Below are 15,713 nucleotides of genomic sequence, written 5' to 3'. Positions count from 1 at the left end.
TCTACTCCCTAGGAAGCAGGTGAAATTACCCTAGCCCACCAGCAGGGGGTGTACCCGACCTCAGTTCTCCCCAACCACCACCATCACCACCTCCTCCAACACCAGCACCAGCACCAACACCAGCACACTCAGCAGGACTACACCTACTAGGATCGCAGCGAACCCCCCCGCCTGAACCCCAACCCCCCCACCCTCTCTCTCCTTCTTCTCTTCTGGACTTCACTCTCTTCATGGACCTTCAAAGACACCTGGTGTTAAAGTCTCTGGTGTCATGTGTGAAATCTGCAGCCAAAGCCAAACTCCCCAGTACCTCTGCCTCTCTTAGCAATGGACCTGATTGGCCAAACCAGGCCGGCTGACGTGGGCTGAACCGGACCCCTCGGAGCCTCGGAGGACAGACAGCAGAGAGTAACTACCACAGAGGAGCCTCTTCACATGGACTCTATGTAGTGTTATATTTACACTGTACTTACCTGTTTTATGTCCTTTTGATTTTGATGGCACTGTGTAACAAATTCACACTGTCTTTTCTGCTGGATGGACACATGGCTTGCACAAAACTAAACAACAACAACAACAACAATAACAACTAAGATGACAACACGGTTATCACCTTTTCAAATGACATGATGTTCAGTTGATCCAACCTAGCCATCAACTATTTCAGGCCACCTAGCAGAGGTTTATTTCGTAATAAAATAGAAATGTTAGGTCAATAAAATATGGGGGGGTTTGTGACGAAGAAGTTGGAGGAAATATTATGCTCACGAGCAGTCATGTTTGTGACATAAGCAGAGGCACCTTTAATCAGGCAGCTCCACCACGCTTCAGCACCAAATTACATTTGGAGGCAAACGCGTCCAGTTCAGTCAGAGTCTATGTATGTGAAGCCATGCTTTCACCTTGTCAATGTCAACCAACATATTTATTAATTTCTCTCTTTTAATATCTACCTGTTATGTTAAAGTCACCCCTTTTGGCCTCATCATCAGGGACGTGCACAGGGGGTGGCTAAGGTTGCCCGGGCAACTGCCTGTATGCCCTCCTCGAGTCAAAGTGCCCCTCCGAGGGGAAAAAAAATAAAAATGTAAATTAATAGTAATTTAATAGTAAATTTAAACAGCTGCAGAATTTCATGTAGGCCTAGATACAAAAAATCGCCACCCGAAACATTTCATAAAGTAGCCTTATTCACTTCCAATCGATAAGCCTATGGGCAACGAGAGTGGAAGTCAGTAGGGGGAGGGCAAAGTAACTAGTTTGGGCATGCCCCCTACTCTGTTTACTCTGCAGTACTGCACGCGACCGGCACCTGAGCCTGCATTTCTTTGGTGTGTGCCCTTTTTTCAGGTCAGAGCAATGACCCTTCAAAACTCCTGTGCACGTCCCTGCTCATCATTACTCATTATAGAGCTCATCTACTATGAAGGCCTGTTGTGATGCTCTTTCCAAAGGTTTGGTGTTACTGTCGTAACAGTCACACCCGGGGTATGTTTGGTTACAGTGTAGAGCTGAGAGCCCTTGTTACAGTGTAACGCTGTTATTGAGTACAATGTAGCACACTAGTTATCAGTGTGTAACAGCAATTTAATTCTCCTTACTTTACTCCCAGACCCTTTTTATAGATTTATGTGAGTGTATCAGTATAGTGTAACTCTATGTTGCCTAGTATAAGACGTGAACAGCACACAGTACTTATACTGTAACAAGGGCGCTGTGATAGGAAATGTGACACACTTATGTTTTGGGAATCAGACCCTCTGTCTGGAGACCCTCTGTCTGGAAAAAATAAACATGAGAGGCACTAGGTAGATTTTCCAACTGCTTAGCAAAGACGCAAGCGTACCAACAGCACAGCCTCCATGGAGCTGAGATGAGATGGTGAGGAGATGTGATTGTGTGTGTAGAAAGACAGAATATTAATATAACAGTTTGAAATAATTTGCTTAAATATGTAAAAAGTCAAGGAAAAGGCACTGGGGGTTGTTCCACTGCACAGCTGAAAAGTTTTTGCTTTTTATGAGTAATTGTTCAGCCTTCTACTGCCCCCTATAGACGACATATATATATATACACAAACACAAGAATAAAGGAATTTGTAATAAATATGGTTTATTTATAATAAGAAGTTCTCTGGCTTTACGAAAAATGTCATCTTTACAAGGAAATCTTTAACATATATATATATAATATATATAATATATCACATCACTATACATAATATTTATGGAGCGACAACACTTGATTCTTTGGGGATTCTATCCACATCTTAAAATCTCATTCAGCATTACTTAACATATTTTTTTTTAGTTGTGTCAGTCTGAAACAATAACATAAACCTTGTATTAGATCGCCTCTTTAGTCAGGAACTTAGCGATAATTGCTGATAATTGCATCCAGGAGTTTTCAAAAGTGCCTCCAAACAAGTTTTCCCGACCTTCTAAAGTATGTTCAAGGGTGAAGCTCCAAGAAGACATCTATGTCAAACAGATTTTATGAGCACACATATTCATTTAGCTGTTTTTGGTTAAGTCTGGTGAAAAGTACACAGATTTCCATTCACCTAAAGCCAAACCACATAAGGAGGTCTATTGTACATTACGTACTAAAAAATGAATGCGTGATTAAAGTGTGCCTGATGTGTAATTCAGACTTCGTCACGCTACACTGGAACTATAACCCTCCATTGCTTGTCAACTGAGTTAAAAGGACCAAAATCAAGATGGCACATATCTTGGATGAGAGCCAACATCTTGTGTAAAGTGTGTGTAAATCTTAGACCATGGTAGATAACAACTGTGAGCTATTGCACACAGTTATCTAATAATAGTAATTATTTAATAAAACTTAACTGCCATAAAAGGAAATGTCCTGTAAAGCACCAAGATAAGTGGGTGGCCACCACATGCTGAGCTGGGAGAAGCAATTCACCACACAAACTAGACCCACAGATGTTTTTCTACGCTACCCAAGTTCTCGAGGGATGATTCTTAGCACACTCGTCAAGTAGTGAGTTTGACCTCCATGTTGTGCAATCTCATAGAAACACTAATCACCTTAGAACCACACACACTTACATATATGACACTGAAGCTCAAGCACACACACACACACACACACACACACACACACACACCCACACACACACACACACACACACACACACAGCTGGCACACATACACATGCACACACGCACACACACACAGACACATACACATCTGTGAACAGCTGGCACACACACAGACAGACACACACGAACAACAATACTTGTATTCTTCTTTCTAATTTACACAGAATTACAGCAGCCTGGAGGAGAAGCCCCACGCAGACTGAAAGGCACTGACAATCGAGGGTAATATGAAACAAATGCTTTCACAGGCGCAGATTCTCTAACGGATCCGGCCCAAATTAAGCTCTGATTCAGCCCAGATTCGTTTGAGGGTTAGCTGCTCTATGGGCCAGGGCTGTAGCTGCCACCAGCAACCGCCACATTACTCTGTTAACCATAGCATTCAGGTGAAATACTTCCCCGTGAGGCCAAAAAACATGCCAAAACAAAGGTGTGCGCACCAACCCGATAACTTTTCAGTTCACTTTTGCCACTAAACACTTCTTGAGTCCCCCAACCCCACTTCCACCCCTATCACATTTGCCATTCGCTGTGCCAGCTCCCTTCTCACCCCTTCCGCTCCTACTAAACCAACCCTCCATGGACCTCAGCTTCCAGAATGTTCTGTGTGTTTGTGCAGCTCCTTCACTTGGCTCACTCTCCCTCTCTCTCCACCAGCTGCAGAAAGTGCTGACCGTCACTTTTAGCCGAGGCGCGCTTACCAGCTGAGGCTGAGCAGTCAGCTGAGCCACTGAGCCCCAAACCTGGCAACCCGTCAAACCTGGCAACCCATCAAACCTGGCAACCTGTCAGGGCGGCTTTCATCTCTACTCTCCTGAAGTCTTATTCAGCTGAAAGTGAATAGGAGTCAAGGGAGGACGCCCGTAATCCGGGGCCCTTGCCGTGTGTTATGTCGAGGAGAAAGCTCAGGATAGTGGAGATTAAGCGTTTGGCCAATGCTGCGAGTAGAGTACAAATTACGTGGCCATAGAGTAGTTTGAGTAACTAGTTCTGGTATGTACGGAATTGCAGTGAAGTTATGTGGCCATGTTCAAGAGAGAGAGAGTACCAGCTGTGACATCTGGCTCTGTGCGGAGAGGTGTAATTATGGTGTCCCGCTGAAACAGGTGCTCGTTCCAACACGTGCTTCAGCGTGGGTTTTCAGTTGCATTGAGTAGTGACAGTGCGTGGCCACGTTCATGCTGCAGTTTTTTGGAACGTGTCCCACCGCTTGTGTAGTGTAGAGTCAGCGGGGCATGTTCAGAACTGTGTGGTTCTGTGCAGGTGGAGAAATCGCAAGTCTCAGGTGCTGTTTCCTGGCTCCTGCTCAAATAGAAGCATGGCCAGCTGCGACCGTGAGCCCACACCCTCCAGCGTGCTCTGGACGCAGCGGTGGAACGACTCCTCGCTCAGGCGCGGGTTACAGGTGCGGTTCCGGTAGCGCTGGTGCAAAGCCGGTTCCACAGCGCGGAATACATGCAAGCCGGAGTAGCGGACAAACACATCATACACGTCCAGTGTCTCCAGAAGATCGTCGTTGTCCTAAAATGAACCAAATAAAAATTATTAGCAAAGTCACAAGTGATTGACTGGTCTTGTCTGTATCATGTGTTTACCACTGGATGTCTGTATATATATTATGTACATCTACCAAATGCAGGCTATGTACAACACCTGTTGTTTCCCTTCCCCTTCTGCCACACAACCCTCCCCCCTTCCCCCCTTCCTATCTCCACCCGGCCGACCTCAAGCAGATGGGTTCCCCCTTATGTGCCGTGGTTCTGCTTAAGGTTCCTTCCTGACTAACAGGGAGTTTTTTCTTGCCCGTGTTGCCATTGTGCTTACACTAAGGGGGTTTCAGGCTCTGGGCTCTGTAAAGCGCCTAGAGACAATTGTATTGTTATGGCGCTATATAAATAAAATTGAATTGAATTGAATTGATTGAATGAAGTACATTAAGAAAATGTATAGCTAAATTCAAACTTCAATCTTATAATCTGACTAAAACAGCGATTATTGAGGCATTATTATATTATACACACCAAAAATGTCACACACACAAAATATGAATAGATTAAATATAAAGATATTTTGTGTCAGATAACTGATTGATACCAATCACCTAAGACTTGACACAGCTTTCTATCAAATGTATCTGCATGAACCCTTAACACCAAACACAAGCGACAGCTATACACACAGATAAGGAACTGAAGGGGACTATATTTACGGGTAGGAATTTGGAAGTCTAGGTTCCTACCCTGTTCTCTTGAGTGTCTCCAGCCATGTGTGTCCTGGCAGCCATGTAGTCTGCGTTGTAAAAGCAGGCCTCATCGAACGCGTACCGGTCAAACTGCCCGGCCTCGCGCACCAGGTCCGGAGAGGCTGGGGGTGGCTGGTCATGGTACGCCACCTTGGGGTCGTAGTCCTGGAAGTGCATGGGGAAGAAGGCCTGCCAGCCGCTGATGGCGTTCATCCGGCAGCGGTTGAGGAACTCGGTGGTGACCACTGTGTCCGGCGTGGCCAAGAAGAAGAGTGTGTCCACGGGGTGTTTCCGCGAGACGATGTCCAGCACGCGCAGCAGGGCCGGGCTCTCCGTCTTCACGCTGATCCAGGGGACCTTGACAGACGGGTACTTGCGTTCGTAGGCGGCCACCTTGGCCTTGACCTCGCCGAAGACGTCGCTCTGGCTGACGCGCTGGGCTTCGAGCGGGTCGTAGATGAACAGGAAGGTGAGCACGGCGTTATCGGCCGTCTCAAACAGGTTGGAGGCGTACAGGTCGAGGAAGTGCAGCGCCACGGAGCTCTCGTCACTGACCAGCGGCATCAGCACGTGAACCCGCGTGGCCTCCGTCACGTAGGGCATGGGGATGATCTCCACCTGGCTGAGCGGCCGCACCAGGTGCACGCGGCAGGAGAGCGGGCCGCTGTGCCCAGCCTCAGTGCGCGCCTCCAGCTGCAGGTCCAGAGTGTACTCCATGCCGCGCGTCGGGTCGAAGCGGCGGTAGCCGTTGACGAGCCGCTGTTTGGACAGGCGCAGCGTCGGAGAGTACTTGCGGTTCAGCTCGGCCACGGCCGTCTGGATGACGTCGTCCACGTCCAGCCGGTCGGCGCCCTCTAGTGGACACTTGGGCGAGCCATCAGCGCAGGTGTAGAGCTGGTCCTCAGTAAAGTAGTCCCAGCGCATGACCTCGAAGCGCGACTTAGGCTCGAAGGGAGGTGACACACCGACGGGCCACAGTGCACTGCGGTTTCCATCCACGGCCACCTCACTCACGTTCTTTATCTCCGCCTGGGTAAACGGGAAGGAAGAGTCGTGATCAGACTTGCATGTCTGTGTGTGTGTGTGTGTGTGTGTGTGTCTATACATACATTTTGGGTCCCTCTAACTTCTTGGTTTTGGATTATGTGTGTGTATGTGTATGTGTATACATAGCTGCCTCAACATGCTGACATTAATATTATAGCCTGTAACCTGGATTATGTGTGTTTGTATACCTGCCTCGTCAAAAATGTTCATGACAGTGACTGTAGAGTTGTTTTGAGTTTTGAACTGTGCTAAAACAAAAACGTATCTCACCTGTAGTTTCTCAATCTCCTCATAGGTCCTCTGTAGTTCGATCTCAGTGAAGTGCTTATGCAGACGATACATCTGATCAGGCTTGGACACAGGGTGGACGGACAGGGCATTCCGGAAAGCTCCGCTCTCCTCTTGACTCAGATCAAAGCCTGGCTCCAACACAAAATGGTTGTACTGCACACCCTGCAAAGAGGAACCAATCGCTGTTTAAATAACAATGATAAACAAAAAACAATAAACAACAGTAAACAACAATAAATAATGGACAAGAATACTTTTATAACAAACACTGAAATAAATAAACTGTAAGTTAAGTTTCTTGAAAAACAGTAAATACAGTGAATTTTTGCAGCTCCAAACCAAAGATAGTGACAAAACATAATTCACAGCCGCGATAGAAGAGGACTGGATGTTTTGATTCATTAAAGCCACTTTGCCGCGGGGGGTTGTTTTCATCCGCAGGGCTTTAGCGCGGTCAGGAAATCTGCCCCTGTCCCACCGGGCTTCAGTGGGCTCCTGCAGGTATCACTTCTGCTGTTTATCGTCTGGGCGTAATTAGCCCTGATTAGCTTAGGAACTCCCAGCAGGGGGGCAGAGCTGGCTCTGTGGGTGGAGTGGAGACGGGGGAGTGGCGGGGGTCAGGAAGTTGTCCACTCAATGGGTAAGCCTGGCAAAAGAGTAGTGCATTCCCTGAGGCACTTGTTCCCTGCTCACGTAGCACTTTCCATTGTTCCAGTCAAGCACCACAAACAGGGGCGTTGACCTGATGGTCCCCATATCAGCTTGAACATGCCCTTTTTGATTACCGCCCTCCAGAACTGAAGCTTTTTCAAGAGTGTGAACACACTTTGAGTATTTTTGTCTGGCTGTTTGAGGTCAAAAATGCACCCTCAACATTCTCTCCCTGAGCTTCAACTAAACTTGAACTTACTTCAACCTGCGCTCTTGAATGCACCAAAAAATGGAATAGAATATAGCCTTGAACATGCACACAACTCTGATGCCCTTAAACACACCCCTCCTGTGCCCAAGCATCTCTGTGTGGAGGAGCATGAACTTCTCCCCTCTGGGCCTCAGATGTTCCCCATTGGAGGGGCACGAACGCTGGCCTCTGGCCTCCAACATGGCCTCCACCATGGCCCCTATGAGTCAGAATCCTCTCCAGTGGTCTAGTGTGTTTACATCACTACAACACTGATCAGAACCAGAGGTCAGAAAGCCAAACACTCAGTGTGTGTGTGAGTGTGTGTGTGTGTGTGTGTGTGTGTGTGTGTGTGTGTGTGTGTGTGTGTGTGTGTGTGTGTGTGTGTGTGTGTGTGTGTGTGTGTGTGTGTGTGTGTGTGTGCGTGTATGTGTGTGTGTGTGTGTGTGTGTGTGTGTGTGTGGGTGTGTGTGTGTGCACTACATGACATCTGAATGTGATGCAGGTGCACTGACACAGCCAACAGACGGTAAGATTATTGTTTTATGAACACAAGGCCAAGACACAAACAGAATTGTGGCTTTACTTTGAGTGTGTGTGTCTGTGTCTGTGTCTGTGTCTGTGTCTGTGTCTGTCTGTGTGTGTTTGAACATGAGGGTCAAGGTGAGAGTGAGTGTGTAGTGAGGGGCCTCCAGGTTGTGTGTTTGAGTGTTTGTCTACATCATCACACCTATGTGTGTACATGAGTGATGTGCACCCTGGTTGGAATAGCTAGTCAAGCAGAACTGGTGAATAAATGCAGTGTTTTAGTTCATGTGTGTGTATTTGTGTACGTGTGTGTGTGAGTGTGTGTGTGTCATTTGTGTGTGTGTGTGTGTGTGTGTGTGTGTGTGTTTGTAAAGCTCATCTAGCAGATAGCTAGTCAAGCAGAATGATGGCTTCAGACAGATCAGGCTATTTAGAGCGTAAGGACTTTGTTGCCATGCCAGTGTGGAGCTGCTAGTTTTATCCTCTAAAGTAGCTGCCAGCCAGATCAGTGTAAAACCCCCATCAACACACCACCTCCCTCTGATACACAGCCAGGGTTCAGGGGGTAGTGATAGCCAGTGAGTTTGTCCTGTACAGAGTTGGTTTTGTGTGAGATAGAGGGGTCTGTGTGTGTGCATGTGTGTGTGTGTGTGTGTGCAAGTTTGAGAGTGTGAGTGCGTGTGTGTGCAAGTTTGAGTGTGCATGTGTGTGTGTCTGTGTGTGTGTGTGTGTGTGTGTGTGTGTGTGTGTGCGTGTGCGTGTGTGTGTGTGTGCAGGTTCAAGTGTTTGCGTGTGTGTGTGTGTGTGTGTGTGAGTGCAAGTACGAGTGTGTGTGTGCGCGCGTGTGCGTGTGTGAGCCCACGCACCGCCCCAGCTCAGTGTGTTTATGTCTAAAATGGGGATTAGCTGGGGCAGATTGACTGTTGATCGTCCTGACCAGCGCCGTGCCGAGCGCATGCACATCCCCTCCTGAAACAGACCCCTGTCTCAGCCCACAGCCCAACCTCATGGGAGCTGTGGCTTCCTGCTGGGAGCTCCGAGCTCAGGGAGGGAAAATGAGCCCAGTTGAGACCTGCACAAACAAGGCCACGCCAGGGGAAAACCGTCCACACCAGGCCCTTTCTGCGCCATTCACTTATGTCATGCAGGGACTTCCAAAACTCTGGCCTCTTTGTTAGTGGATATTAAGTACTAAGTTACTGTCTCAATACTGGAGTCTCGCAAAGGGCACATATTTTTGAGTGCAAGGCTAATTTGTGTCCCATGATGTTAATAAAACCTAACTGGATTATCTATGCTTGAAAGGGTAAGTGGCTGAGAGAGAGAGAGAAAGAGAGAGAAATAAAGAGAGAGAGTCTGTGCCTGTGTGTTATGGCCGACAGCTGCAAAGGATTGTGGGATTCACAGTGAGGGGCAGAGGGTGTTGCTTCATCAGGGGTTAGGGTTTGCAGAGATACAGTAGTGTAACAGTCTAACAGCAAAGTCATTCAGAGACTCCGTCAGGAGAGAGAGTCTCAGTCTGGTGAAGGAGAGAGAGGGAGAGGGAGTGAGAGAGGGAAGGATAGAGATAGAAGAAAGGGAAAGACAGAGAGAGAGAGAGAGAGAGAGAGACAGGGGGTAGAGAAAGAGAGATAAATAGAGAAAATGAGAGGAGAAAGAGGGAGAAAAAGAGAGAGGAAAAGGAGGGGGAGGTGAAAGAGAAAGGGGAAAACAGAGGAAAGAAGGAGGAAGAGAGAGATACAGAGGGAGGCAAAGAAGGACAGAGAGAGAGAGAGGCACGAAGAGGGAAAGAAAGAGAGAGATCACAGACCCCAGGCGGAGTCAAACAAAGCCATGGCTGCATCATGCTAATCAGCTGCCTGGCTCTGGGTACAGAAACATGCTACAGGCGAAGAGGGAGCGTTTAATCGGCCTCCACAATCTCACTGCCAGATTTCCTACGGATCAGGCCAGGCCAGGCTGTACAACGGCACAGTGGAGATGACATAAACACAGGCAGCGGTTGTCCTGCTAATGTAGCGCCCCATGAGAAACAAGCCAACCATCCACCCCTGAGGCAGAAGGCACTTACTGACCTGCTGGATGGATTAGTCACTGTGTCAGTCTGCCAGTCCCATTTTCTGTTTTATCAATCACTTTCTGTAGCCCTATCTGAGATCAATATTCGATATAGATGTATTTATTTATATATTAGAGTTTCAATATTGTAAAATAGTGTTTACGGGGAACATTGCCTTAAAGTACTTTTTCAAAACTCCTATGGCTTATCAAGAGAACAACTTCAACAGAACCTAGCTCAAAAGGCTGGACCCATCTGCCTGAGGCCCGTCCTGTAAAAGGCTAATAGGAAAGCCGGATGTGGGTAATTGGCACCGATATGGTGATATATAGTGAAATCAACAAACACATACAGCAAGTCAGTAAGTACTGTAAGTAAGTAAAGTATACCTCAGAGACCAGCTAATTAGTGTAATTAGTGCACAACTAAAGAAATGACACAATGAACGCATGGGTCTCGCTCCCTCACCTCCAGCTCGTCCATGCAGTTGGTGCTGGTGTAGTCGATGATGCAGCGGCCGAGCCACTCGTCCGGCCTGACGCTGACGATGTCATTGCGGCAGTGGTCCAGGAAGGGCTTGATCTTGAGGAGGAGAGCCCGCGAGAGCAGGTATCCCGCCTTCCCGCTGCAGAACCTCCCCTGTCCCTCCCCGCCGATGAACTCCTCCGGGTGCCCCATGTAGAGCTCGCGCCTCATGCTGAGGTGATCCACCAGAGCCTTGAGCCGGTCCGGCTGGGTGTAGACGTCGTCCTGGACTAAGAAGAACCAGTCGTAGTCGTCGACGTGGTGCTCCAGCAAGAAGTTGACTGTCTGGAACATGCCGACGACCGGGCGCTCGTCGCCGTGGGAGATCACCAGCATGCCGTGTGGCACCTTGCGGTTGCGGGCCCCGGTGAAGAAAGCCAGGCGGCCGTCCAGGTGGTGATTCAGGGTGCGGTTGACAGCCACTCCCAGGGAGCTCAGCGTAGTCTTGGAGGTGAGGACTCCAACGAAGAGACGCTCCCGAATGCCCAGCTCTGTGCTGGCATACTTGGCCCTAAAGGAGACAAAAACACCATACTATTCACGAGGAGACTGAACAATAAGTCATAAAGTTTAATTATCATACCAGTCATAAGGACAATGCACAAGACATTATACTATTCACACAATAGACTTACGAGGATAGTGTATCAGACATCAAAGTATTTTGAGGAGAGTCAATAAGATATCATATTATTCATGACAGTGGCCTGACATCATCATACTTCCTGATCCTGTTTTCTGTTGGGAAATGGCTCTGAACTTTCTACAAGGATGATCCCTCTGTGGATTCACAGTAAGTAAAAACCTTTTTACAGCGCAAAAATAAAATAGTTTTTGCTGCAGGATGATCTTTTAGCCATTTGCAAAGACATATTAAGACCCCAAAAAAGATCGATCCCAAGCTAAATTGGGCCCAGGTTACCCCACTGTATTTATCTTTACTTTAATGTTCTCACAACTTTTGCAAGTTCCACCACAGTGCCAACCATAGACAGGGCCTCTGAGGAGAAGGTATGGGCTCGCGAATTATGCGAGAGGCCTCACACATGAAGTTAAGCCATCATTTGGAAGTATGTCATAACATAGCACAGGTGAGTTGAGCGAGTTTAGAAGGAGGGAACTGCAACTCTCCAATTTCCCCCTTACTTTCCTGTTATAGAGCCAAGAGTTCCACATGGTTTTGTTAACGGGGAAACACACAGAGTAGATTTTTGTTAAATATTGATTTTGGAGTTTTATGATTTATGTCAGTTATTGATTTTTTTTTAACTTTTAGGGGGGTTTGTTATACATGTCTTATATTAATGGGTTGATCATAACAGACACATTCCTGTTCCAGTATCGAGGAAGATATGCAGAGTAACCACGGGAACAAACTTTGTGACGCTGCTCCCTCCATCTGTGCACAGATGTAAGAATAAAACCTTATGCTCTGACTGACCACCATCGCTGACTGAGTCTCCTTCTCTGTGGATGTAAAACTTCCCACTCGTGGATTTCTTTGGTAACGTCTCAACAGTTTAGCACTGGTGAGCACACACATGCCTGTCTGTGTGAAACGTCAGGGATGAATGGATCTCGTGTATACATTAAAGCACGTGCAGCAGCAGTTAAACATCACGGTCAGCCAACCACACTTCCAGGGGAGGCCGTCTGTTATTTTTGTAGGGGTGCCTTTCTTTTTCTCTTATTTGACCTAGTAGTTTATAAAAGAAACTCAATAGCTTGCTAAATCAAATGTACTATTATTTCATTGTTTCTGATTAATGACACTGTTCTCCATTGGACAATACCAAAATACTGTAATATTTAGTTTGTTTGTTTGTTCAAAATGTATGCCAACATTTTTACAACCGTAATGATCAATACATTGCATTGTATTACAAATAAAAATCACAAAACAGCAGAGGTAGGTAGCGTCAGCAAAATCTGTACTCAAGTAAAAGTATCACTACTTTATAATAATAATAATGACTCAAGAAACAAAAGTAGGCCTACCCATCAAAATGAGCAAGAGTGAAAATATATCTCATGAAATGACCACTGAAGTATTTGAGGCCTAGTGAGTAACTTCATAGGAGGATATTCATTACACCTATTAGGTATACGTATTATATTTAAATGCTTGTCTTGTAAACACAACGTAACATAGACATATGCACATTCAAGTACTAAATCACAATCTTGTAGGCCTATCATTGATGTATAGGCAAGCCTCTCCAAAAGTGACACAAGCGAGCAATGACCAATAAGCGAATACTTTCACTTGATGTACCACAATATCATGGTTTGGAAAGTGGTTCAATGAGTAACGTCAACTTTAAAAAACGTATTCTAATGCCAACAACTAAGACAACGAAGCTTTACTTGTAAAGGGTCATTCCCATACGTCTGGAAAGTGCTACGATTTGCACACCTCCATGCAGCCCTTTTTTCTGCTGATTTCCATTCAGACTGTTTTGTAATCGACCTCCATAGATTTGCACAGCTAATTGCCCTGTTTAAATATAGCTACACCTTTGACGTACGAACCTCTACGTCTACGTTTATGTCTTTGTAGCCACATCTGTCGACGTTCTAAGCTAGAAGCGATGCGCGTGGGGGAACATATATATATTATAACAATGTATATATTATAAAAGTAGCGAGACGTCAGTAGTCTAATATAACGGACTACATTTTAATCGTAAATGTACCCGAGGAAGAGTGAGAGGTAGGCTATTCTGCATTAAACCTACTCCTACAAGTAGCCTACATAACGGAGTAAATATAATGCATTACTGCCTCTGCAGAACAGTACTGAGTTTTGTTATTATGGTTGACACCATGCTATGAATAGAATTGTCTTCAGAGGTCCAGGTCACACTACGGACACGGGTGGGGTGGAGAGGGTTTTCTCAGAGGTTGCAGTGCATTAAATATTTTGAACACATGGAGGCTGAGATTACTCTTCTTATCTGTGATTGACAGCTAGGGCAATGTGCTCTTTTGACCTGCTTAGGCTGCTTGTACGGGTGAACGCTCAGCAGCAACCAGGGATCAACGGAGAACTGAGGTGATCATCCGGTCATGGTGGGTTCAGTAGGTTCGCCTGAACAAGCCTGGAAAGCGGACACAGCCCTGGGTCAGAGACGAGTAAACAGGCGAAGACACGGTGCTTGGATCAAGAGATGGAGAATAGGCACAGAGCGTTTACATGACCGATGAGGTAGACTACACTGCTACGGTCTCAAATGCTCTCACAACACACACACACACACACACACACGCGCGCGCGATTAGGCTATTTCAGGTAGGCCCATTCATCAGATTGGTGAGGTATGTTTATTCAAACTGAAACACATCCGTGCGGGCAACACCTGACTGCACCTTAATCATCCCCAAATGACGACAGGTAGACCAGCAGACACGAATTCTAAACTGAGGACACGTCTTATGTTAGGCAGACCGTTATTCGTAAATAGGAAAAATGAAACAAATAGCGGTTGTATTTAGTTTTAATCTAGGAGAAATTCTCGGCTTTTAAACGTTGCTCTTGCACTGATTTGTTGTGGGGTAGCTACTGTAGCAAACATCTGTCGCAACCGATTCGCAATAAAGATCCAGTTACATTAACATTATAGGACCACCTCTGCACAGTTTATGTGAAGGCCAAGCTTTGAATTATTTCAGTGACAGAGATGTCATGATGTGGCCAGATGTGGCAATAGGTAATATGACCGCCCCCCATTCCTCTTTCCCAAGTAAATATCCATCACACCAGGATAATTCGCCTCTGTGTATCTCGGACCGTCATACCTGAAAACTTTCTTGGACTGGCTTGGCTGGGCTGGCTTCGTGTAAGGCACTATTCTCGGCTCGAAGTCCTCCTCGGCGTCCCCATTTTCAGTGGTGCTGGTGGAGATCGAGCTAGGTTTTCGGGCTCCCTTCAGACTTCCCGGCTGGCCCAGCAAAATGTCTTCCGAGGCAGCAATCCCGTCCGAATCGCAGGACTCGTCCACCCAAGTAACGCTGAGCAAACTCAGGGTGAATCCCAACGAGATACCGACAATAACTGGCCCTATCGGCCTGATGAGAGAGATCAGCATCGAGAATCTCATGTTGGCCGTACAGAGCTCCAAACGGTATAATATCCCGGGCTTTTCGCGTACACGCGCTCTGGCAAACGACTGTGATGGACTGGGGATGCTTTCAGGGGTAACCTACGGACACTGCTGCCCCCTCCCCAAATTCTTCCATCTAGCCTTACCGAGCGGCGGAGGCCAGTACACAGACCGCTTTCTGTCCCCACTAGTCTCTGACGTGTCACCGCTCCAAGCCCCGCCCCGCATCCAACAGACGTCAAGCAAGCAAGTCAAGACACTCGCCAATTTGACACCCACTTACATTCCGCTCCTTCAGACCAGACGTTATGGTACCATCTGCACATCTTGACCCCCTGTCCATGGCGAAGCATGTATTTAATGCTTTAATTTCTGAGAAAGCGCCTTTGCCAGCCCCTTCAGTGATAAAGCCTATTATCCCTAGCTGCAGTTAACGCACCTAGGGGGCGATCTGTCGCTCAAGCTGGCAGCAGCTGCGGCCGCAACTGTAATTTTAGTCTATGGGAGCTTTCCCCTGTTTGTTTGCATGCTTTTCGTGGGTAAAAAGAGGAAGAAAACAACTTAAAAACGACGTTTAATGTCAGCACGCCAAGTGTGTAAATCAAGGCATTTGATTTAGGCTTAACTCAACATGTGATTTATCAGTGAATGGCACACCCTGGTTCCTTAGGTTGCCAGAATGTTTCTATACAAACGTTTCTTCAACAGCCCTCTGTAATGCAATGCACAAGGCAAACCAGGTGATGATCTGTTCAGGGGAGAGAGGATGCTATCCCTTCAGGGTAGACCGGGTACAGTTGGAATAGAAAGACAGTTGAAACACCTACTGTTAGGCCTTTAAGATTTAATATCAATCATACTACAACTAGTCATATGCAGATCATAT

The 15,713-nt window shown here is 46.7% G+C and overlaps 2 protein-coding genes across 2 annotated transcripts in view; one reads left to right on the top strand and one right to left on the bottom strand.

Annotated features, from left to right (window-relative positions):
- LOC105907586 (acid-sensing ion channel 4-A-like) overlaps positions 1 to 2,108 on the top strand; it is a 58,779-nt gene extending 56,671 nt beyond the window's left edge. The window contains exon 10 of the mRNA XM_012835950.3: positions 13 to 2,108. Within this exon, the coding sequence (XP_012691404.2) occupies positions 13 to 150 (138 nt within the window). The 3' untranslated portion in view covers positions 151 to 2,108. The remainder of the gene's footprint in view (positions 1 to 12) is intronic.
- Positions 2,109 to 3,198: 1,090 nt separating this feature from the next.
- On the bottom strand, positions 3,199 to 15,280 carry LOC105907598 (chondroitin sulfate synthase 2-like). The gene is made up of 5 exons (XM_012835961.3): positions 14,523 to 15,280; positions 10,668 to 11,235; positions 6,691 to 6,873; positions 5,371 to 6,402; positions 3,199 to 4,652 (listed from the first exon to the last, which is right to left on the bottom strand). The coding sequence occupies exons 1-5, from the start codon at positions 14,822 to 14,824 to the stop codon at positions 4,413 to 4,415; spliced, it is 2,325 nt and encodes a 774-aa protein (XP_012691415.2). The 5' UTR covers positions 14,825 to 15,280; the 3' UTR covers positions 3,199 to 4,412.
- Between the last annotated feature and the right edge of the window lie 433 nt (positions 15,281 to 15,713).

This window comes from Clupea harengus, chromosome 21 (genome assembly GCF_900700415.2).
Source record: "Clupea harengus chromosome 21, Ch_v2.0.2, whole genome shotgun sequence".
Taxonomy (NCBI): Eukaryota; Metazoa; Chordata; class Actinopteri; order Clupeiformes; family Clupeidae; genus Clupea; species Clupea harengus.
The sequence above is the reverse complement of the archived record's forward strand: the minus strand, read 5'-3'. Positions and strand labels throughout refer to the sequence as shown.